Raw genomic sequence first — 26,303 nt, forward strand, 5'->3', positions numbered from 1 at the left:
GCGTAAAAGTAGAAGTGATACTAACTAAATGTACTCGATTTTACGTGGAAACTCCTTAAGAGTTGTGCATGTCTTCATATATATCTTTCCGAATGATAGGCAGAAAAGCGATTACCCAGTCATACACGAGCCCGTGAGTGTTCTGATTCCCGTGATTATAGCGTGTCAAGACACTGCAGTGATCCAGATTCGGGACTTGCAGTTGTTTACTACTTTGAAGTTTGAAAAAAAAATGTGAGTTATTGAGACATTCTAGAGTACTTACTAGTTAATCAAGATGCAACAAAGAGTACGGGAAGAAGAGACTAGAGATCGAAGAGTACTTACTAGTTAATCAGACACTACGGGTCGAGGTCAACTCGGGGTGACTTGGGGAAAGCAAATTACGCTTTGAGAATAGATAGGAGGCATCATAATCTCTGAGTTGTTGCACACTTAAGTTTTGAGCTTAATTGAACCTAACCCGTATCACAGAAACAATGAAAACCATTCTAAGTCATTTACCTGCTTACAACCTGTTTCTTTATGTCATAATACAGCTAAACACGGATCTGTGTGACAGTCACGTAATAAGTATGATTCCTGTTCGGATCTTTTCTAAAACATGGTAGTCCCTGTCGAGACTGAAATTTGATCCCGTGTACTTTAATTTTTCAAATTTTCGTTACTTTTGTAGTTGTTTGATTTTATACCTGGTTACTTGGTCTTGATCGTATCATTTATCTCTTTAAAGGATGTTTTTTAAACTTATTTGCAAATTGTTCAAAGTATGGGGTTGTTTTGAAAAATTTTAATATCAGCGAAGTTGTGTATAACTTCGCCTGCAATAGGCGAAGTTATCCATAACTTCGCCGGTACATCTGTGATCCTATATAAAGAAGTTTTTAGGTCAAACCTGTTCATTATTTCAAAAACCTCAGCGAACTTATTCTTTCCTGTCAACCAGCGAACTTATCGTATTATCGTTCGATTCAATCTGTGTTCATTCTTTCTCGATTTCATTGTCGATTAAAGGTCTGTAGGGTTTATAGTTTCATATAATCCTTGTTTTTGAGGTTAATCATCGGTCGGTCGACTCGATTATCGACCTCGTCTTTCGAACCTTAACACCCGATTTTCAAACTTACTTTCACGTGATAGTAAACATATTAATCGTCCAAATCGACTCAAAATCTTGTGTTAACTGGCCGAAATCTTCAAAATTGTCCACATCGATTCGATTGAACAGCCTTAACTGTCGCCGTTTCATATTCGGCGAAGTTATAGTTTAGGCGAAGTTATCCGTAACTTCGCCTGAGGTTTAACTTCGCCTGATAATAGTTTTTGAAACAGTTTATGAGGCGATGTTGTGGTTAGGCGAAGTTCTCATTAACTTCGCCTGGACCTTTTTACTTAACAGTTAACAGACGAAGTTCAAGTTGAAGCGAAGTTGTTTCCCAACTTCGCCCCACCTTTAACTTCGCCTGTACAGAATAGATCACAACTTCGCTCATGGTAACAGGCGAACTTGTGATTTGCTTCGACGTTTATATAACTTAGCCTGTTTGTTGCAGATATGGCTGCTGTAGCTGGAGCAGGTGGTGCAGGCGGTGATGACGGAGGTGATAACCAAAGACAGTTCTTCCCGGGTCACAACATGTATATAACATTATACCCGGAGGCGAGCGGAGTTGATGATTTCCGCGAAATCATCACGTTCTGTTACGCTCGCGTATATTCCACGCGATCACTACAACACTGCCGATATCCTTGCCCAACATTGAGGATTTTTGGCAGACCGTAGAATATGACTGTAGAGTCGAGCCCCCGGTGATGCGCGCAACAGTCAACAATCAGATTGTTCAGTTCTCTTCTGAACAAATCCGGGCGGATTTACGGTTTGGAAATGAGACAAGGGATGACCCGACAGAGTTTGTGGCTCCTTTCCGTGATGGAGCGTTTTTGAGGATGGGATACTCTGGTCCCTTGGGGGATACGCAGAGAAGGAAAGGATTTTTGCTTGACCAGTGGCGCTTTCTCATGCATGTCATGATTGTATGCATGTCAGGGAGAAAGGCTGGCACTGTTGGCATGGGCGCGACCATGCAGTCGGCGATGACTGCTCTGACTTACAACAAGCGATACAGCTTTAGTCAGATGGTCTTCTATGAGATTGATCATCAGAGAAGGGCGATGGCGCGTGAGAGATTCATCATGTATCCAAGATTCTTACAAATGATCTTGAATCATGTTGCTCCAACGCTACCTCAGCGTCGTCCGATCAGATACGTTGAAAGTGTGAATAAACGGATATTCGCCCAATGTAGATCTTCGAGTGCGAGGAGCAAACCTGAGCTCCGTCCTCGCCATACTCCACTGTTTGGGTACTTAATCAACCCAGGGTATGTGCCTGCTCGTGGGGACGAGTTTCGGGACCCGGCACCACAACAGGCAGGAGCACCTCAAGTTATACCTGTTGCACCTGTTGTGTCACCGGAGGAGAACGTGGACCTTGATGCTGAGTTTGGAGGTCAAGGCTACTTTGATATGGAACGGGTGGACCCTGGAGAGTATGTGCAAGTCTCGGTTGAGAGGGTGTTGACTGTGAATGTTACTAGGACAGCTGCTACGGTGGCTGGTTCTGATGAGGCAAGAAGGATTATGGTAACTCGAGAAAGACTACATGGGAAGAGAAAGAGAACTGATGATGACAGCGAGTCAGACTATGAGGAAGAGGTACAACAGTTAATACGCAGATCAAGAAGGGAACGGATAGGTGCAGGTTCTGGAGCTGGTGAGAGCTCGAGGGTGGTACGTTTCACCCCACCCGCACTATCCAGTATAACAATGGTTCCCTCAACATTACAGGTTACAAGGCCAAGCGCTACGGATGTTCCCGTGGTGGCTACCTCATCTACATTTGGCCTCCCACCCACTACTTTCCAACTATCGGCTCCTGAGATTGTCTCGTTGCCGCCTCCAACTCTTACTCCAACGGAGGTCGTGGCACGCTTTATTGAGTCGACTGTTGTGGCCAGTGCAGGGTTATCGGTGACAATACCACCTGCGGTTACGTCTATTTCTACTTCTGAGGTCCCGGTGACATCGGAATCCCTCCTCAGTACACTCAAGATATATCACATATGAGGTTCGATTTCGATGCAACCTTATCAGACTCTGAACGAATAGCAACACTTGAACGGGTCATGGCAGAACAATCAAGGATAAATCTTATCCAGACCCAGGCTATTCAATGCCTAGTTGCAGAGAATCAGATGCAGTCGTCCCTGCTGGTAGAACATGGAAAAATCATAGATGCTCTGAAGGAGTTCTTGGCATCTCAGGGGGAGACGAGCTGTAAAGGCGATGAGTTGAGGACCAAGAAACGAAATGATAGAGACGATGATCCCAATGCGTCGAAAGATGCAGGTGGTGAGTTGCCAAGAACTGATCAAGCTCTTGGAACTTCCACAACTCAGGAGGAGTCGACAACTGCAGCTGGTGATGATGATGTGGTGGTAGTGGATGTAGAGGAGATGGATGATGAGTTGGTTGGTGATGATGATGTACTACCGAGTGATGAGATAGAGAAGATTGGTGAAGAGATAGTTATTGATAATGAGATTGAAGAGGGAAAGATAGTAGAGGAGAATGTGGAGCATGAGATACCAGAAGTAGATAAGGCAGATATGAGTCAACAGATTGGAAGTGATGAGACGGAATGGGAAGAGCAGCCTAGATGGAAAGAAGGCTACGCTCAGTGGTTCGTCAAAACAAAGAAACCGGCGGTCCCTACTATGTTTAAGAAGACTTACAACATTAGAGGCTATGCTGAATCGAGAAAAGGGATTATTTGCTGGATATACGATGAGCAGTTGAGGCTTTTTGTTATTAAGAGGTATGATGGTGTTCAGTACTTTAAAAGACTTTTAAGATCGTTGAATACACTGCCAGAATGTGAAGTGAAAGACTTAGCCAGATTGGGATTGATAAACCGAAGTGATGATAATATGGCTAGAGTTATTGGGAAGATTGTTTGGAAGGAAAGTATAAAAGAGAAGAAGTTTGAGCTGTTGAAACCACAAAAGGGAAAACTTATCGAAGACAAAGATCGTGGATTGAGAGCAGATGGTAAACCTCGGATGATTATGAAGTATAAGCCGATCCGGTGCCTTAAAGAAGTGCCGATGAAACAGATGCCTAAGGATGTGCTCAAAGATCTAAAGTGGTGGTATGTTGATTGTGAAACAGCTGAAGCAGTGATGGAAGACGAAGATGAACAAGAGCTGCTAAGAGTTTATGATCCGATGCATCTAGTGAACTTGTCGCAAGCTGATCTGCAGGTGCTGAATGAGAAGAAAATCTTTTATATTCCTGCTTGGAAAGACGAAGCGAAGAAATATCAAAGAATTGTATCAGTTTGTGTACGCGAAGGAGTTCATGCTTGAAGATGAAGATGCAAGGTCGTTGAAGATTACAAGACACGTGTTTGAAGATAAAGAGTTGAAGCTACTGCCAAGGGGGAGTCTGTTGGTGCAAGATGTCAGTAGTTCAGTGTCAAGTGTCTGTAATCGTGTTAGTTAGATTTATGTTTTGTATGTAAGCGAAGTTGCTAACAAGTTCGCTGATATGGGCGAACTTGTTAGACAAGCGAAGTTAGGGACAACTTCGCCTGAATATGCCAGGCGAAGTTGTCGTGTCTATATAAGCTTTTTAGGTTACGGATTACTATAATGCCAACGAATTCAGTTTATTATTCAGAGAACGAGTTAGAGAGAGTCTGTATTTGGTGATCTTTGTATCACGTGTTTACGGTTGTAATATAACATGTTTGTGTTTATTGTAACGTGTTTAATCGTATCGTCTTCTACGCTCGTAACGTCTTACGTTGGGATTCCGCACCTACGTAGAACGCGATATCTCGTGTAGATCCGGTTGGGAACCTACATCTTCCTTGCATCTTCTTTTACAAAACATATCCTAATACATTTTTCTAGTAAAAGAAATGCTCCTAATCTACTTATTATTACAAACGAATTGAAAGAATAAATAGATTACAAACCCAAATAAATATTACAACCATAATGAATGAACAAACATAACAACACAAACATTCAACCAAACACAAGGCCATGGCTAGGTTATTGACATCTATTACACATCTAAATATGTAATAACACAATGACCCAAAATGGTTCCCCTTGAAACTTTCAGCCAAACTTGACAAAACCGAAAGTTCCGGATTTTGTCCAAACAACACAATTAATCATCCAAATGACTTAGTTTTTCAAGATTACCACATGCATGTAAAGTATAACCTTGAAAAACCATGGGGTAACCAAAACCCCCAAAATTTTCGGCCATATGGTAAAAACCCCACCATAAACCCGAAAATTTTTGGGTCTAATGAAGCTTGCATCCGTATAAGCGGCTCTTGATGCCATTGTTGGGTTTTAACAAGATTATCAAAGTCATAAAATCCCAATTTTATGAAAAACGCAGCGAAAATTAGATTTAAATCTTGTTAATTAAAACCTATTTTACACATGCAAAACCCAAGCCCGGATCCAAATACAAAATACATACTATCAAACACATGCATGTCACTATAAGTCCATGCATGTAAGGATACCTTTCAAGAGAATCAAATCCGGGTGAAGGAGAGGATGGTTGGAAGGCAAGAACTCCAAAGGGAAGGTCCTCAAGCTTGCATACCCCAAGCCTCCAACAATACACCTTGATTAGCTAGGATTTTACACTTGAAAGCACCTCCTTCTTACTCCTTTCTTTGGCCGAATCACTAAGAGAGAAAGAAGAGATTGGAGAGGATTTTTCCTCTTATTGCTTGTGTTACTTGTGGTTACTAGGAAAAATGAGAGAAAGAAAGAATAAAGTCTTTCAAAATAATCACCACCCAAGTCCACCAATGGAACTCATTGCATGCCTCCACTAACTTGAAAGATAATAATAAAATAAGAAAAGGGAGAGAGAGAGAGAGAGAAGGGGGGCCACCCTCCTTCCCTTCTTATTTTTCTCATGTAACACTTGTTATAACTTATACCATTATAAATATAACACATTATATCTAACATGCTAGGTAATGTTTTTCACATATTGTTATTTAACCATCTTAAATAACATTATGGAATACTATCTCTCAAAGTATAAATCATCCATATGATTTATTTATTTCACAAGTACATTGTATTTAGAAACCCCTTTCTAAATAACTCAATTGTTAATATTTATTTACTTATGATCATATCATTTATAAACAAATATAATTGGTGTTTGTTTAGCTTGTTATTGGGTATGACCCGACTTGGATCATGACGTACTAGCCACATCAATAATAATATGTGTCTTGGGCATACCGAGTCCATCAGAAACAACTAAAATTAATTCATATTTGGAACTTATTCGCTCAAAGCAGCTTCAAACATGTGTGATTTTTCTGTTAGTTTTTGTACATGTTGATGTTTTTTGGTATATTTGATATTTTATGGTAGATGTGTAGAAGGTTACAGGTGACAGGGCGTACAAGAGGTTTTTTTATCAGGTTAGCAGGGCAAATGCAGGTCGATGGAGATGAATTTTTATCGGGTTAGCAGCGCAAATGTAGGTCAATGGAGATGAATTTTTATCGGGTTAGCAGGGCAAATGCAGGTGGTGGTACTTACAGAGGACTAGGAATATTGTTGACTAAGTGCAAGAGGTTTAATCTTGTTACTCCACTAACTATGTGTTTTTTGTATGTTATCCATATTAGCAATTTTGTTATACAAATGGCATTTGACCAGTTCTATTTATTTTTGAAGCTATAATGAATAAACTTGAAGACAAATTGAAAACAAGTGAAGATGATGCAAGACAAATGAGGAGATGCTTGATTTATAGTTGGATAGGTTTTCTAATTTTTGTTGTTACTTTTATGTCCATGTAAACGGTTGTCATTGTATTTAGAAGATATGGAAAAAAATTTCTTTGTTATATTCTTTGTTAGCACAGACAAAGATGTAATGCATCTATATGTATGAAATGAATTTCATATATATACAGCAATTCGACTTCCATTATTTGCTGGACAGCTTGCACTCAGTGGCGGATCCAATTTATAGAGTCGAATATAAAAAAATCTGGGTCGGTTCGACGGTTCAGTTCAGACGAGTCATTAATTTTTGTCAAGTTCTATATGATATAACTCTTCATCGCTATTATAAAATTGACCTCATTGTATTTCATTTATTTATTGATTCATGATCTATTACAAAAAGATTAATACTTTATACTTGCAGTGGCAGACCAAGCATCACTTGCATATATAACAAACATGAAAACTTGCAAATATAACAAACATGAAATCTGATGGAAAATTTCATTATTAATTATGCGGCATCATATTACTAGACAAGAAACAAAACTAAATTGTTAGATAACCGAGAAACAAAACTTACTAAGATGCAACATATACCGAACACGACAATGTTCCTGCTAGTGGTTAACAAAAATCATACTACTAGCAAAACTTACTAAGCTGCAACATCTACCAAACACGACAATATCCCTGCTAGTGGTTAACAAAAATCATACTACTATATATCTTTTAAAACACCCTTAGTTTCAATTCATAATAATCCATATTTAAAACCTCAATAATCAATAAATTTAAAAAGATCAGTTTATAGCTAATAATTAAAATAGTTGAAAAAAATATATATAAGCAGCCCTATAAACCATAGTTGGCTCCATTAATCACAACTGCACCTATCCATTAATCACAACTGCACCTATTGTTGAAAAAATAGCCGCCTGCTGCAAGAGTCGGACAAAGGATGTTTGACCCGTTTAAGTTTATATTTTAATATTTTGGCCCGTTGGTATTACTATTTTTTGACCGGTTTCAATTTATCTGTCAAAGTTTTTACCCGTTTAAGTTTATATTTCTTTAATTTGGCCTGTTTCATTTTATATTAGTATATTTTGACCCGGTTTCAATTTATATTGCTACATTTTGACCCATTTAAGTTTATATTTCTATTTTTTGCCCCGTTTCATTTTATATTACTATATTTTAACCCGGTTTTAATTTATATTGCTACATTGTGACCCCTTTAAGTTTATATTTCTATTTTTTTTTTGCCTATTTTGTGTTATATTACTATATTTTGACCCGTTTCGGTTTATCTTTTTACATTTTGACCCGTTTAAGTTTATATTTCTTTAATTTGGCCTGTTTCATTTTATATTGCTATATTTTGACCCGGTTTCAATTTATATTGCTACATTTTGACTCGTTTAAGTTTATATTTCTATTTTTTACACCGTTTCGTTTTATATTACTATATTTTGACCTGGTTTCAATTTATATTGCTACATTGTGACCCGTTTAAGTTTATATTTCCATTTTTTGCCCCGTTTCGATTTATATTACTATATTTTGGCCCGTTTCAGTTTATTTTTTTACGTTTCGACCCGTTTAAGTTCATATTGCTATATCGTGGCCCATTTCATTATAATTATTATATTTGAAAAACAGAAACATACTACCATAAAAAGATCAAAACTACTAAAAAGATGTAAAGGTTATATCAACAAGTTTATTTCGTACACTACATAAAGAAGTGCCACCATAGTAAATCTACAAAACTATCAGGTCTCCAAGTCGATTCACATATCATCATTCTCTTTCTACTAACGACTCCTCGTCTTGCAAAAAAAACTGATGTAAGTATAAAACTAACAATCACTATTTATTAAGAAATATAGATTTACCTTCTTTTTTTTCGAAACTCCGGTGATGTAGTGACCCGGCTCCTTGCAGTAAGAACAAGTTTTCTATTTTGGTGCTTCTAGAGAAGACTTGATTCTAGTTGCACTTTTAGGACGGCCTTTATTATTTGTCTTAACTTCTGGATCACGAATAGAATTTGAGGCATCAAGTTTACTTACGAACTTCCCACATTAGAATTTTGTATAGCACACTCCAACTGTCTGGAATTTGTTCGAACGCTTTGTTCTTCTAAGAAGTTAACCAAGATGGAATTTAGTTTCTTTATCTCGCATGGGGAATCTCTTGCATTTTCGATTGCTTTTCAAAAGTTTGATCGAACACACCATAAAGTTAACGTGCTGACTTCATTTCCACTATGTGTGTCTTCGAGCTCAATCGTGTGATTATCAGACTTGTACCTAGCATCAAGTGTCCATCTAGGTAAAATATAATGATCAGGAAGGGTTTCAACATTCCTCTTCTTCAACACATATAATATATGCTTGCATAATATCCCATATGTTTCAAGCTTTGCACATGAACATATTACATCTATCTTATCTGAGAGTCTAAAGTTAACAGTTCTCCAGTATATTTTATCAATATCGAGCTGCCCAACCTTTTATTTGATTTCTTCTAAAGTTTTGGTTATCGTCTCATGGATTAAATTAAGGATAGCTTCTGCCCATTCTTTCTTGAATATATCAAAGAGCTTTCTAGTGAAACGTTGACTTGCTTTTTTCTCTATCATATTTACAGAAGAAAGATTTGGCTCGGAGTCCATGGTCCTAAAGTCTTCATCGTTTTCAGAACCCCTTCAGCACGCAACAGCTTTATCATACTGGATTACAAACTCATTCAACATGGAATTTGAATTCACAAATCCATCAAAAAAAGAATGAATGCTCTCACTTCTTCCACTTGATGTTATGTCAGCAAAAAAAAAAACCATCTTTCAAGTAGGCATTAGCCCAATACTTGCGATGTTTATACATCTCTGCTATACAACTACCACTTTCAAATTGGTATTTACCACATAAAATTTCCCAATGATTTTCGAATTCTTCAACAGTATTACTCTTTATCCACTGCTTGTATGGCTCTTCAATGTCACAATAACGAATCGTAAGTGATCGAAGATGTTCAATTTGATGTTTCTTTATATGCCATGAACAGAAACGATGCGTGTTTTTGAAAAAACTCTTTTAATTGCGTTTCTAATAGCTTTATCTTGATCAGTAATTATTGCCAGTGGATGCTTGTCAAACATGCAATTTAAGAAATTTTGAAATAGCCATTCAAAAGTCTCTTGTTTCTCGTTCTCCAACAATGCACCGGCAAAAAGTATGGACTGGCGGTGATGATTCACCTCGACAAATGGAGCAAATGGCATCATAAACTTGTTGGTCATATATGGGACATCAAAGACCACAACGTCTGCAAATTTTATATATGAGTCTCTTGATCTCCCATCCGCCAAAAAAATATTTCTAGGAGACCCATCTTCAAATAAATCCACAACAAAATAAAGGTCGGGATCTTCTATTAATTTATCTTGGAAATGTTTAATAAGGCCATAAAACTCCTTACCCTTGTATGGTTTTCGTTGTTCACCTAAGATATCGGCACATTGTTTTGATGTAACATCATTTTCACTTGGATTTTTCATGGTATTTACGACCTTCTTGATTTGACAAGGTCTCAAATCGGATTAACCAAGTTCCAACATTTGAGATTTGCAAGCCATTGAGCGGTGAAACTTCCCACGAGATCTATGTTTCATTACTTTGGTCGGAGTAACGGTTAGCTCATGGTTGTGTGCATTGTTAAATTCATCGACTGACCATTTCCCATCATTACCTATTGAAATCATAAGAAACGCTTCACATCCTGTCCTTAAATTCGTACGACATTTCTTAGCACCTCCCTCAGAACCATCACGCTTCAGATATTTAAAACCCTCTTTGTTGCATACATATTTCTTTCGATAAGCCTCACTTGTTGTCTTATTTTTAAAAGTCGAACGCTTACGTATTCCAAATCCATGTCAAAACGCAAAACTGTTATTGAATTCATATACGTCATCAGGAATATCAAAAACTTGTCCAATTACTTCATTTGTCACTTCTTTTTCAACCGCAAACTCCATGTCCAAAACTTTTGTTTTCTCTATTTCAACATCGGAACCGTTATTTGTGATTAAATTCCCGTTAGCATCAATATGTTCAATCAGATTTGTTTCAAAAGCCTCCGTCTTTGATTGAACTTCTAAATCCATTATGGTGTGGATGTCCTATATCAGCAACATCAGAATATTATAAGACGAAAACTGATAATCAACAAGCGAAAAAAAGTATTAGTAAATGGAGAGAAATAGGAGATACAATACAATCATAATCAAGAACCAGATTGATTATTCAAGAGCTATATGAAGTACCTTCACATATCTGAATGACTAATCTTCGTCTTGGAACAACCCAGAATCCAATTTTATGAGCACGACCAATAGCTTTGTGCCCTACTGCATCAATCTTCATCTTCTTACTTGTCGTTCACCATAAACTGAGTGCCCTAGGGTTTTAATGAAGCATAAAGAGAAGAAGCATCTGACGTGTTTTGTAACATCTGGCCCCTCTCACCACCAATATTGTCCGTTTTGCCCATGAAGAGCTCACGGATTTGTTTTTGGTTGCCCAGGTGGAGACTTCCCATGAGGTCACCCATCCTGCTACTACCCCCACCTGAGCACGCTTAACTGTGGAGCTATCCTCTCGTCCACTACCATTAAGCCTAAAGCACGTTGGTGATTTAAGAGGCTTGGCATTTACTTATAAACCAAGGATCTCTCCTGTCCACGACCGATGTGGGCCTAGGGTGTTACAAACACCCCCCCTTTGGACTCATTATCCTCGATGAGGTTTGCCCCACCATCCAATCCAGGATGTGGGATTCGCCTAAGGTGTAACTCACGACACCCCTGGGGACTCACAGTCTCTGATGAGGTTTGCCCCACCATCCCGAACGGCACAGGAGTGGCTCTGATACCACCTGTAGGCAAATCCCACATCGGCCGTAGACAGGAGATATCCTTGGTTCATAAGTAAATTCCCCGCCTCTTAAATCACCAACGCGTTTTAGGCTTAATGGTAGTGGACGAGAGGAGAGCTCCACAGTTAAGCATGCTCAGGCGGGGGTAGTAGCAGGATGGGTGACCTCCTGGGAAGTCTCCACCTGGGCAACCAAAAACAAATCCGTGAGCTCTTCATGGGTGTGACATTTGAGACAAAACCAGGTACACCTCAGTACGTATTTACCGATTAAGCGAATAAACGCTTATTACGTAACAAGCGAACGATTAACCGAACGGGTCTGGTTATGACCCAGATACCTCGGGGAGCCATCTATAAGTGATATACATTTAATATATGCTAATATATTAGTTTTATGGCCTTAGTTCGATGGCAAACAAGTTAAACAAAAACATGCTCGTTTAACTACCCGCTATAGATTTAAACGCGAAAGATAGTTACAAACCAAGCATTGTATCATCCGTTAAACCGAAAAAGACTTACCAAAAACTTATTTGAAATGTTTTAAGCAATCTGTGAAAATATTTTTGAATTTTACAAACGTATACTATGTTTTTATAAATTTACACAAAAATAGCTGAAAAACAATCGTTTTCGCACTATTTATCTTACCCGATATATTTTCCGCGTCAAAAACTGAACCCGAAATAAATTTGGACCTGGCTTTTCACGTACAGACACACAAATCAAGAAATTTGGACCAAAATGGGGGCAAGGGGGGCCAAACCATTCACGGCCGCCACACCCTTTAATTTACTATTATTGTTGTTTACTTATTATGTAAGCTACCCTAACATATTATAACTATAATTTCCAGAAACTAGAGGATACCTGCTGTTCTTTCACCATTTAACAAAAACTTAAGGTATTTTACCTATTTATTCAATTTTATGCTTGTTTAATCAAGTTTAATTCCATATAAACATAGTGTGATTACCAAAAATCATTCCTAATCATGAAAAAATCTTAAAAATGGTCCAAAAACATGTTTTGATCATAAACATGGTTAGGAATCAGAATCATACTCTTTTTTGGCCATAAACACGGATTAGAGGGTTTAAATGGCGTTTTTACGGTTCAAAAGTTCGGTTTTATACCCTAACCGAAACCCTAAGTTAAGCGGCTGTTTTGTTGATAAAAATTGCTTGGTTTGTGATTTAGGACTTTTATCTAGCCTGCATAGAAGCACAAGAACCCGAAAACTTGATTTGAATGACGAAAACGAACCAAAACCGTTAAGGTAATACCCGATCACCCGTTTACGGGCTGTTTATGATTAGATTGTGATGTACATATTATTAGATTATGAAACTTTGCAGGAACATCAGGGACGATATCATTGAGTCCCTATTCAAATTTGGTAATTTTTCGACCATCCGAGAATATGGGAAAAATAGTTAAAATTCTTGAAAAATTATGAAAATATTTGGAAAACTCAGATTTAGTATATTTTGATTACACAAGAAATTTGGGAGCATTTGGAAAAGCCTAAGTAGGCTTTATGCATTTGCGTTCATATGAGTTTTTATAGTCGTTTTTGGCCCGAAATGAATATTGAACAAGGATGTTTCATTCTGGAATTGATACAGATGGTTTAGGGATATAATTTGAGCATCCACTAATTTTTGTGTATTTTTGGAAATCGTTTGGGATAAACGGACGATCTTCAGACAAAATATAAAAGGTAAAATGAATTTTTATAAATTAATAAACTAGTAAATAATTCCAGAAATATTTTTATAAAAATCTAAATATTTTATTTGATAAGTGGCTATATTTTCATAATTTAATGATTAACGGTTAATTAATTATGCTAATTTAAAAATTAAAGAAATTCAATTCTAATAAAAACCGGCAAGTTCGTGATTAACGAACCTGCGGGAATATCAGAACACCAAGAGTGATCAAAAATCATATTTTTGGATTAATTATGTAAAAAAGAACATTTTTATGAGAAACCTGGACAATCTGGATAGATTGTGCGCGTTTCTCCTCAAATCAAACTGAATAAACGGAAACGGGCCCCGTAGCGAATCCGGAACCCCAATGTGTAATCTTTCTTTATAAGTTAATCATTTTATCGACCAACACATTTACCCAAGATTACTTCCCCATAACTGTTTTCTGAACGCATAAACGAACAACTTGGCCCAGCTGGGAAAACGGGAAAACTGAGCCAAGTTTGGTTTTAAGTATTAGACATTGAATAACATCACAATCTAAGCCTACTAACACTTTCTGGATCTAACAGCTATATCCAGACTAGCTATACAGCCCGATTTAGTATTGAGATTATAATAATATTAAAATATTAATATTATTATAATATTAATTATAGGGACTAAGTGACAGCAAGGGAAACGAATCCCGAGCTGACCTTGCACTGATTGCCTACAAAACAATAAGTTTCATGACTCCACTTTTAAACTGCTTTTACTAACTTTTGGGGTGAAAAACATGTTGATACATATCTATATATACTCTGAACTGTTTGATGATGGGAATTATCTAAGTGTTAACACACAAAAGTCCCTACTAACACAGTAATTAACTTCGAGCTGGTGGCTTGTGAATAGTACTATTGGTTTGACCAACCCAGGCGGGGCTAGCACAGTTTGCTGATACATTATCCCGTTTGCACATGACCATAATTATACAAACACGCTATGGAGTGTTAGACATAGCTACTCGGGGCATGTTGTGGGCGAAGGGGGCCACAGTGGTTGATTGAGCGTGGGAAATGGAAGCACGCAGCACAGACAGTCAAGGCTTCACTGTAGCTTCGCATAATTACATCATAAACATACCAACAAACGTACTTGTGAACGTACATACAGACATACATACTTGCGTATTTACAAACTGTGATTATTGTACGCATAAGTGATTTCTTGAAACTCGTGAAACTCACCAACTATTTGTAGTTGACCCTCTTAACATGTTTCTCAGGTACTGGATTGGATTAGAAAGTCAATGTGCTACGTGTTTGAGTTGCGATCAATGTTGGGTGAATTGATGCAAGTGTGCTAATAGGAAGTAAAACCGCTTAACGGGCTGGATTTAGTTTGTATCACCTAGTTGTAAATGAGGTTAAATCAATGTAAAATATTGTAAAGTAGTTTGTATTGTTCTTTATAAACTATGTGGTTGATATCAGAGGTGTTTGTTACATTCCCGTTTTATGCTTCCGCAAATCGCTTAACGGGGTGTGACAATGGACAAAACGGACAATATTGGTGGTGAGAGGGGCCGGATGTTACAAGTGGTATCAGAGCCACTTCTGTGCCGTTCGGGATGGTGGGGCAAACCTCATCAGAGACGGTGAGTCCCCGGGGGTGTCGTGAGGTACACCTTAGGCGAATCCCACATCCTGGACTGGATGGTGGGGCAAACCTCATCGAGGACGATGAGTCCAAAGGGGGGTGTTTCTAACACCATAGGCAAATCCCACATCGGCCATGGACAAGAGAGATCCTTGGTTCATAAGTAAATGCCCTGCCTCTTAAATCACCAACGTGTTTTGGGCTTAAAGGTAGTGGACGAGAGGAGAGCTCCACAGTTAAGCGTGCTCATGTGGGGGTAGTAGCAGGATGGGTGACCTCCTGAGAAGTCTCCACCTGGGAAACCAAAGACAAATCTGTGAGCTCTTCATGGGCAAAGCGGACAATATTGGTGGTGAGCGGCCGGATGTTACATGTTTTGTTTTAGGTATTAGTTTTTAGGAATTTTTTAAGGTTTTATCAAAACTACGTAGTTCTGATAGGTTTACCGTGTAGGGTTAGGCGTCTCACAACCCCGTATGTACTTTCCCTTTTTTTTATTAAATTTTCTTTTGACACTTAAACTACTATACTTAACCAAAGAAAACCATAGTTTTGTGAATAGCATGCAAAATCCTATATGTATATTCAATTCGTTAGAATATTATGTCGTGTCAAATAATTAACGTGGGAATCTTGTTTCGTGTCAAATAATTTACATCTTACATCGGATCAAATAACTGACAAAATATGGTATCCTGACAAATAACTTCCATCACGCGAACCCGTGAGAATCTCGATACGTATGAAATAATTGCCATGTCTACACGAGCCATATAATCTATAATACTCATATTAAACTAGTCAAGCACGTGCTCTGAAAAGCTAAGCCAGTAAGGTGCCGGTGTACGAACTATGGAATGCCCAAACGAGTCGTATAGATTATATTGTTCGTATAAGTCTTGAGTCTTGTCAAACACCATCTAAAAAGCTGGCATGTACGTTCTAAAAAGCCCGTATGTATGACTTGGATAGTTTATACATCTCGCATGAAGGTATATGGAATTCCAAAACGATTCATATAGGATATACTAGTCGTCTAGAGGGTGTCTAGGCGGTACACGAGTAGTATAGGCTACACAGCTCGTATTAATATCAGTATTGTCTCGTATAGGTCATGCGACTCGTTTAAGAATCTGGTCAAACACCTTTTCTGACATGCTGGTGTGTTGTTAAAGTGCGAAAGTCTATGCGACTCGTATAAGTTATACGAGTCGTATGAAGGGTGTTTGAATTTTGGAGCTAGGTGTCCTGTTAGCATGGCCCAACTATGAAACCTTGAGGACTAAAAGATAATTAGACTGTTTGTAGAGGCCCTATCTGGAGAAGGGGACAAAGACAGACATGTTGCAAATGTGATGTTTTATTGAATTAAAAACGGTTATATTTTAATCTTCAACTTAAAGCAGATGTGTATGAACAGATATACAGCTTCCAGACTGTCTTTATACGCAAAAGGCTAAGAGCATTAAAGACCCACAGCATTTTTCGTTTTCTTTTTAACCGATCAGGTACTCTTTTCTCCCTCTTTTGTTCTTTAATGCCATTTAATTTCCATAGTCTATCATAATTGCTCAGTCAAAACAGTTTTAATGTGTTTGATTACGACTAATAAGTTAATAAATGTTCCTTTAATCTTGATTGATTCAACCAAAATAAAGAAAAGATTAAAACTTTTGTGCAAATTCACTTCTAGAATAAGGATTTGTATAGGTGTGTGTGATCAAGTTAAAGATTTGTTTATCTTCTTGAAGTCAACCTCTTGCAGAAGTTGAAAATTAAAAATGCCAAAATTAGGGGTTATGATCTTATCAATCTTGTTCTTGTCAAATTTCAATATTTATTATAGAAAAGGATCTACATTTTCTCATAAATTGGTAAAACCTGGTATCATACTACATTCCCAATTATGGTTTCATCGAATTCATGTGCTTTCCGAAAGGTGACATAACAAGATTCTTGAATGTAATTCTGTATATCTGTCCAAAGATTGATTTTGAATCTAAATTTGGTCAAAGTCAGCATGCCCATCTGCAAAAACTTTTGAGTTTGATTAAAGTCTGTCTCTTTTAACTTACTTATTGTATAATTGTATTTGATAAATGACAAGTCAATGTATAGGTTTTTAGTTGAACGTTGACCAAGTCAACATACCCGATTTGCAAAATCATACATTGGTTTTACTTCAATTGTTGGTTTATCATGAATGCAGGGATTCAGTTAAAATGGAAGGTGGTTTGGATATAAAAAAGGACCAGTCTCCATGGAAGCCGGTGCTAGAAGAGTTTACATATAGAGAAAATACAGCTCCTTTTAATAGTTGTCATGCTTCTACAATAGTTGAGGTATAAGACTTTTTAGTTAAATCATTTTTTGCATACAGGGAAAAATTGTAAGTTTCGGTCATTCAGAACGTTTATCGGTTGTTTCAGGTTGATAAAGACTGCTTTTTGGTAGCATACTTTGGTGGTTCATACGAGGGGGCTCCCGATGTCAAAATTTGGTTACAGTTGCACAAGGTATTGCCAAAACATAAAGAACTAATTTAAATCGTTAATTTTTTATCATTGGTCATAGTTTTTAAAATTTGTATTTCTTAAACAAATTTGTATGCTATGTACATAAAAAACCTTATAACTAATTTGTTCATTTATTTTTTTTCTTTTTTAACTTTTAATAGTTTATCTGCACATGTGCAGGTCATGCCTAGGTAATATAATGTACAAATGTCTTACACATGTGTAGAATCTCTATATAAACGAAATTTTTTGTTGATATATATTCATTTGATAAGTAGGCATTGTTTTCAAGTATTTTCTTTGTGCAGGATGGTTACTGGCATGCACCGGTTATTGCTGATGAGCAAGAAGGCGTGCCAATGTGGAATCCTGTACTATTTAAGCTTCCATCTAACGAGTTGCTTCTCTTCTATAAGATCGGACAAGAAGTACAAAAGTACATTTTTCACTTCTATTGATTTTTTTAATGTTATTTTGAATAAATAATATTTTATAGATGGAATTGTTGCTTTAGATGGAGTGGCAGTATGAAGAGGTCGTACAATGGAGGTTTAACTTGGGGCAAGAGAGAACAACTTCCTCCTGGCATCCTAGGACCAATAAAGAACAAGGTTGAACATTCGGTTTGCGTTAAAGGGATACCAAATTATGATATTAAATCATTAATCTTATTTTTTTTTATTTTATTTGTGCAGCCTATCTTACTTAAAAATGGGAAATTACTATGTGGTTCATCTGTCGAGAGCTGGAACTCATGGGGTGCATGGATCGAGGTTATAAACTTATAAGTTATAAGATAGACCCTTAAAAGTTGAATCAGTGCGAGTCAACTCACTTTGACTTTATGACTTGATAAACAGATGACTGCAGATTCAGGCAGATCATGGAAGAAATACGGGCCGATATATATACGAAACGAGTCACTCAGTGTGATCCAACCGGTTCCTTACAAGACTGCAAATGGAAACCTACGTGTTCTGTTAAGATCGTTTGATGGCATTGGTCGAGTTTGCATGTCGGAATCCGTTGATGGCGGTGAAACATGGAGTTTTGTGGTCCCCACTGACCTGCCCAACCCAAATTCAGGTTTAAACATAATAACGTTATTTTCTTCAAAATCACTCGTTCTTGATCGGTTCTTGTTCACTGTGAGATGATAGGGATTGATGGTGTAAAGTTAAAAGATGGGCGGGTGTTGCTTGCATATAACACAATCTCGAGGGCCGTGCTGAAAGTTGCCACGTCAGCAGATGATGGAGATTCGTGGCAAGATGTTGTGACATTGGAGGACACTGAAGGAATGGAGTTTTCATATCCGGCTGTTATTCAATCAAGTGATGGATGTGTTCATATCACATATACATATAACCGGACTCAAATTAAGGTATGATGTTTTTGTTTGTAGTCGTGAAAGCCTTTTTTGTTGCAAGTTTGGAAATTTGCTGATTGTTTTATCGTTGTTTCCAGCATGTTGTTCTTCTACCAAAACTTTAGATACAAGATTCAACCCTACAAGATCTCAGAAGGGTTCGTATGACGAGTAAGAATCCTTGATGTGAAACCGTGATGCAATGTCAGATTGTTTAAACATGATTATTGGTGTCAGTATAGGATTGTTTGATGTGGGCAAGTGTTAAAATAAGGCTGTCTTATATCATGCACATATGCAACCTTCTATCTAGGGGTGGTGCAATGGTAATTGTGAAACTATAAATTCGTGGTTTGGTTTTATGTTTCTTGAAAACCAAAGACAAAATAACCGACAAAACCGAAAACTGACCCAGACTAATGATCGATGGTTAGGTCAGTATCGGACTTTCATTGCACTCGCTATAGCAAACAAAAAAAATGGAAAGCCCAAAAAGTATATGTATAGTTGTAATATGCTTGAAAGAACATCAACACATGTTTGTTTCATTGATTAGATAATAAAATGAATAAGCATTTCAAAAATTTCCGGTTTAACTTTTTTATTGAACTTTGGCGAGATAATAAAGGGAAAAAGCTTTTCAAAAATTATTCCGTTAAATTTAAGTTAAAATATAAAGAAAAAGAAAAACTAAAAAAAGAACCATTTAAAAGTTTGGAACTTTCAGGTTTCAACGCATATCACGCCAAGTGATGAAATTTACAAGATCTAAAGATAGAACCAACCGGATGATATCACAAATACATAAAACTCAACTTGATGACACTTGTCATGTTGATTTGGAACTTTATGATGAAAATTACATTAACAAGGACAGAACCAGTCAAATGATGCCACGTATAACAGTTTTACGGATAATCCATGAAAATTACATGATTTTTCCCCTTTCTTTTTCTCCCTTGTGATGAAGGTGATGAGCAATCCATCAAAAATTGAACGAGGCCAAAACCCTGCAGACATTTTGACCAAACTATAATAAGCGAATCTAATACTAGACGTAATTACGAATCCTAGCTCATTTTTAACCAGTTCAAGATATTTTTGAAAAATTTTAACACCAATAAGTCTAGTACTACAGCATTTAATTGTGGCTGGTATATACAATATTGGGATTGATTTGCAAGATGAAAGTGCTATATAGCAGGTGGAGCTGGTTGGGTTATTGATCATGGTGACAAGGAAGTAATAAGGTTGCACCATCATAAAGAAGTAGATAGTGGAAACATTTAACACATAGTTTCATCTATGTCCCATATTTGGGGTTTATTGATTTCTGACCGAGATTTAGAATATTTGGTAAGATTCATGATTTATATATTTATGAACCTAACGTAACACTGTTTGAAATGGGAAATTAATTGCTTTGGTATAAAACTTCTCAAATATACTCGGGTTATCTGCCTCGAATAATCTAAGCCCGTTGGCCGATGAGTATGAATAAGTGGATGACCCCCACAATCCGATGTGGCATACCCTCCCTCACGTGAGACCCGAAACCACCCCCCCCCCCCCCCCCCCCTAAACATCATTTTACTACTGAAATGTTCTCCACACTTCTTATTTGGGGGGAGAATAAACATTTCTTTCTTCTGTTTTTCTTATTTTTTTAGTTATTTATGTTATTATATAAGAGCATTCCCAGTAAACTCTTCAAATTATATGAGGGAGTTCTTCATATTTTAAAGATGGTTAAAAATGATTGTGAGAAGAGGAGAGAAAAAATGTTATTGTTCATGGTTTCACCTCTATAATTTTATAATGTTTTTTTAAAGTGATTGTGAGTGAATAAGAGAGAAAAGGTAATGATAAAAGTATAAAAATATATTATTTAATTAAAAATGAGAAAGAAAATATAGTGTTTTAAGTATAATTATAGAGATGAAAATGAAGAATGGACTATAATCCTCATTTAGGGATAGAGCCAATAAATTTTATTTTTTTTTTAGTTATTTATATAATATAATAGTAGAGAATGTGAAGAGGTAGGTCCCAGCAGAGCCCAGTTGGACCCGCAGACTCACCTCAAAAAAGGACGTCTGCGCAGTTGAACCCGCAAGACTCACCTTCAACAGGGACGTCTGCGCAAAGGCTAAACTCGCAACCCCTTGAAGAGGGACGTCTGCGCAGAAACCAACTGGGCCCGCAGGACCCACCATGCTCAGAGACGTGACGTCCTTACGCGCAGTACGCAAGCTGTTCCCGCAGGAAAAGCCTCCCAATGGTGAAGTACTCCGCCTGTTCCCGCAGCTGCGGATACAAGCCATCAGGGAAGGCTACCTGCGCAGCAAGGCTACACGCACAAGGCACTTAACTCTTAAATAATTCAGTAATGTCACCTGAAGAAGGAGTGAGCAAGCCGGGAACACTCCCGCACAAAGCCGGGAAAACTCCCGCCCAAATAAGCCAGTCCGTACGATACTGGAGGATCTTTTGTACTGTACCTGACGAGGTATGGACAAAAGATCTGACCAAAGATACGACAGCTCACTGACAACAGTATGACGAGCAGCACGCTCTTGTACTGTATGTCACTATTAGCCGCTGCCTACTCACCAACCTGTCGGAGGACGTGCATAGCCTGCAGTTGGTGGAACAGGAATAGTACACAGCCGGCCTGGTCACTATCAGCCGCTGCCTACCCACCAACCACCAGCATGGCATGTGCGTAGCCCACAGTAGGCAGAACAAGAACACTATTCAGCCGGCTGTACCTGCTTGGAAACCTACCCTCGGCTATAAATACTCCAACACCTTGGAATGGTATCATCTGATCTCATATCTCATATCTTGATATATTACCTGATATCTGCTCTAGTCATTCTCTTAATATACATTTATATTCAAGAGCAATCTAGTCTGATTCTCACGCCGGAGGGTGGTCACAAGGAGGTACCCCCCCCCCCCTTTTCAGTGACGAGCTCACGGTGTCTGTTTTGCAGGTTATCAGAAGAACCATCTTCGCCGGATCTAACCCCTCGTGGGAAACATCTATTTAACCCCCAGATTGTCCATAATCTGCCCGGGGTCGATTAGTGTTTCTTCAGAATGGAAGGGAATGACCATAACACATCTTGAGGGATGCGTTTAGACAATAAATAAAAAGCTGACGTGACGCATCCACGGTGAATGATGAGGAAGGACTCAAATGAGTATGCACTTTAGCCTAAAATTGTCCTAGGACACTTGCAGCCCAGATGGTAGGGATGTCGCCGTCTCAGAAAGATACATTTTGACAAATATTCAAGAACAATATAACTTGACCATGTGTATATGCTCTGTACAAGAGATTATGTGTCTACATCTGCATTTTTACCAACAAAAGAACCTAAAAACACGTTTTAAAAGCTTGTTTCAAAAGACACTCCAGACCCCGTGGTCTTAGGAACTTGAGTTGAAGCAGATTCAAGCCCATGAAGCATCTTGATCACATCTACAGTATCATCAAGATAGTATTTTGCCATACTCGGTTTCTGCCCAACCGTGCACGCAAACACTTCGGCTATTCCACGGTTCAAAACCGAACTAGAGATCTTCTCGAACATGTCCTCATCTGACCGATCATCTCCAATGCATAACACGAAATCCAAAGGCTTTCCCTTACTTTGCATGCTTGCAATTAGGCTTTCCACCACTACTCCTTTGCTCACACCCTTCAAATATCAACATTCAACAACATTAATTAATTGAAGTTACATAAACGGGAACAGACATCAACATTCAACAACATTAAATGATGTTATTTTAGGATGGAACACATAGTGACAGATCCATAAACTCTTGGACGGGTGGCGAAAATCGATTGGGCTAAAACGGATCGGTTATAAATAAATGTTCATTTTGAAACCTAATATTTGAACTAGAACTGGCATTCAATAAATGTTATAGAATTAACAAATACTAGATTAAAAAGTGGAACAAAATAAAGTTTTGTGTATATAGGGGCTTTACAGTAGTTAACACGACCAATTGAACGAATGACAAAAAGTTACCTGCGGGTTCACTTCGACGATATGTTGTCCTCGTTTCACAACCACGGGCTCGTTGGCTAGCACGCTTTCGAGGTGATCAAGTAGCTCTTTAGCCTGCCACATCCCAAAATCCGGGTCGGCTTCTTGATGATGCCAAACTAAAGCACTCTCCTTTTGCTCTATGAACGAGCCATCGGTTGCTTCTGTGTAATGCTCCATAACTGGTAGAGCCACCTTCTTCCACTCGGCATCCAATGCTAAGCCACCACAACATTCCCAATCCGAGTCACCACTCCACCGAGTCAACCACCCGTGTTCAGCCGATAACCCAAGATTCTTACACGAGTCAAACCACTTGCTTAGCGAATCCTTCCCTCGACCGCTAACAATAAACACCACGTTCTTCGGGTCGTTAGATAGCACATTTAGTATTGAAATAACTTCTTTGCTTGGGGTTTTATCAACCGAAGCTTGTGGCATAACTGTACCGTCATAGTCAAGCAAAATCAAACGACTGTTCGTCTTATTATATGCCGAAACAATGTGTTCAACTGATAGTTTCCTGAAGTTCAACCCTAGAGCCACAACACGAAAGCCCAAACCGAACCCGACCCCCCAACATCGTTTGTGAAAATGATCCTTGCATGCCCTCTCGAGGTCTTGATCGAAGCTTTTAGCCCAATAACCAACATCATGAGAACTAACATACTTATAATGCTTCTCGTGTCGCAACCTCTTCTCGTTATCAGGCATCATGATGGCTAAACTCATCGCTTCGGTAACCGAGTCAATGTTCCACGGGTTGACCCGGATTGCCCCACTTAAAGACGGTGAACAACCAATGAACTCCGACACAATAATCACACTTTTTCTACCTTCCGGTTCACTACCCCCTAACGCGCTATCCAGCTCTGAACTACCTTGTCTCGAAACCGTGTACTTGTAAGGCACCAAATTCATACCGTCCCTAACCGCATTCACCACGACACATTCGGATATCGCATAGTATGCAATCTTCTCCTCTGTTGAAACCGGACCATTCACAAACACAATCGGTTCATACCCATTTTTCCCAAACCTCTGGTTAACCTCACTAGCCACTTTTCGCGTCTCGTCCTCAACTTCTTGAATGTCATGACCCCGGCTTCGAGCCTGATTCACAATCTGAACCAATACCACCGAGCCACGTAACCCGGGATAGTCCTCCAACAACTGACCCATGGCTAAAAACTTCAAACTAATCCCTTTAAACATATCCATATCATCAACGCCCAAGATCACAACTTTCCCCCCATAAATTTTCTTCAATTCCTCAACTTTTCTCGCGGTTCGGTCCGAAGATTTCACGGATTCAATCTGGCCCATATGGATCCCAACCGGTAAAATCTTGATACTCACTGTCCTACCATGTAATACTCAAGCCCAATATACCCTCTCTTAGACTTATAATCAAGGCCCAGCATTCGACTACAAGACGATAGAAAATGCCTCGCGTAATCAAACGTATGAAACCCTATCAAATCACAATTCAACAAGGCTCGAAGAATCTCGTCTCGAACGGGTAAAGCTCGGTATATCTCGGACGATGGAAACGGGCTGTGCAAGAAAAACCCGACCTGAACTCGGACGATGGAAACGGGCTGTGCAAGAAAAACCCGACCTGAACCCGATGAAAATCTTTTTCGTAAAAAAGTAGGCATCACCATAAGATGATAATCATGTATCCAAACATAATCCTCATCAGGATTAATAACCTCCATCACTTTATCCGCGAATATTTTGTTAGCAGACACATAAGCCTGCCACGCGACCCGATCGAACCGGACCCCATGGGTTCGGGTCACGGGTAGCATGTAATGAAACGAAGGCCATAAATAATGCTTACAAAAGCCATGATAAAATTTATTCTGAATCTCCGAGGATAAGAACGTGGGTACGCACCGAAACTTATCCAGCAACGTTTGACCCACTTCCTCCTGCTCCACGGGTCCACGTCAACATGCAAAGATCCGACATACACGCACTCCACGTCGGACCCAAACCCGGATTTTAACTGGAGCACCAACGCATCCGGGTCGTATTCGAATACCCATTTATTCGTTTCCACGTCTCGGTAGCCTTTCACCGGCAATTGATTCGCAACAATAATCCGACGCTCCGGCGCCGACGACACGACGTCGTTTTCCGATTTGCCGGAAATGTTATCCTCTTCGAATTCGGATAATATTCCGGCCACCGTCATGACTCTGGGTATCCGAGGGCGATCAGTTACACACGAATAATCGTCTAGGTTAAGCAGATTAAACGAGGATCTTGACAACATTATTTGGGACAAGCAATCGAACGGATTTGTTATTATAAGTGGGTGTTACAGAGATGGGAATAATAAATATTGTAATAATAATAATAATTAGGAGATGGGGGATACATGGGTGATTTGAATTTGAATAAAATGGTGGAGACACAGACGAAGAAGGTGGTGGTATGGTGAAGAGGATAAGAACGAACAAGTAGACACCGACTTTACTTGCTGAAATTAATAAACAACCTATAAATAATAACAGTTATTACTAGAAACAATAAAATGGGTCGGGTTAAGATTTGATTTCACCCGATTGTATCTATCATCAATTCGTTTTCACTTTCTAACTGTAACCGACTCCATCTCCTATAAGTGTTCTGACCGCCTACTTTTTATAGGTCTTTTGTTTCCAGAGTTAAATGTAGATAAGAGTTACAAGTTGTTAATGCACCGTGTACAACCTTTGCATCGAAACTATTTTGGGTTTACTTTTTTTTAAAGAAATACATTTTTTAACAGCTAACAAACAGATAATCCTAAGTACTCCGTACGGGGTGACCCGATAGCGAAAAGCCACCGCCAACTGGCCTACCCCAACCCTATGAAACCCTTAAACGCCTCTAAGTTATTTTTAGTTTCGGAGAAACTCACCCGCCCAAAGACCCACTAATGGTAAGACCCAAACGCTCTAGGATCAAACTGCAGATCACAAATATCCTAGTTTTTCTTCATTGATGCCCCCTCCAAAGTATTATTAGTTGGGATTGAACATGGGTCTTTATTAAAAAAACCCAAACATAATATCATTACATCACATTAGAAAAAAAAAATTAAAAATACATGATTATACAATTTTAATTTATTGTTAAAATATTTAAATTTCTAGTTTTTTCTTTTACTTTTATATTTCTTATTGGACGGCCATTT

At 38.4% G+C, this 26,303-nt stretch overlaps 1 protein-coding gene and 1 pseudogene across 2 annotated transcripts; one reads left to right on the forward strand and one right to left on the reverse strand.

Annotated features, from left to right (window-relative positions):
* The first annotated feature begins 16,629 nt into the window (after window positions 1–16,629).
* Window positions 16,630–19,248, forward strand: LOC143534140 (uncharacterized). Its single transcript, XM_077028718.1, has 9 exons — window positions 16,630–16,669; window positions 17,371–17,503; window positions 17,591–17,677; window positions 17,986–18,113; window positions 18,192–18,288; window positions 18,373–18,450; window positions 18,538–18,763; window positions 18,838–19,061; window positions 19,145–19,248. The coding sequence occupies exons 2-9, from the start codon at window positions 17,384–17,386 to the stop codon at window positions 19,169–19,171; spliced, it is 987 nt and encodes a 328-aa protein (XP_076884833.1). The 5' UTR covers window positions 16,630–16,669; window positions 17,371–17,383; the 3' UTR covers window positions 19,172–19,248.
* Window positions 19,249–22,388: 3,140 nt separating this feature from the next.
* LOC143535033 (putative alpha,alpha-trehalose-phosphate synthase [UDP-forming] 11) lies at window positions 22,389–25,412 on the reverse strand (annotated as a pseudogene). The gene is made up of 3 exons (XR_013135646.1): window positions 24,741–25,412; window positions 23,096–24,695; window positions 22,389–22,756 (listed from the first exon to the last, which is right to left on the reverse strand). The product of XR_013135646.1 is annotated as a putative alpha,alpha-trehalose-phosphate synthase [UDP-forming] 11 (transcript).
* Window positions 25,413–26,303: the final 891 nt, after the last annotated feature.

The sequence above is a fragment of the Bidens hawaiensis genome, unplaced genomic scaffold, assembly GCF_021521415.1.
Source record: "Bidens hawaiensis isolate Kalapana, Puna unplaced genomic scaffold, B.hawaiensis_p1.1 tig00000760_1, whole genome shotgun sequence".
NCBI lineage: Eukaryota > Viridiplantae > Streptophyta > Magnoliopsida > Asterales > Asteraceae > Bidens > Bidens hawaiensis.

Bases quoted from the DNA above. Each gene is read 5' to 3' on its own strand.
- LOC143534140 (XM_077028718.1), top strand. From the start codon at position 17,384: ATGGAAGGTGGTTTGGATATAAAAAAGGACCAGTCTCCATGGAAGCCG. The intron at 17,504-17,590 runs GTATAAGACTTT...CGGTTGTTTCAG, and splicing joins ATGCTTCTACAATAGTTGAG to GTTGATAAAGACTGCTTTTT. The intron at 18,289-18,372 runs GTTGAACATTCG...TTATTTGTGCAG, and splicing joins TAGGACCAATAAAGAACAAG to CCTATCTTACTTAAAAATGG.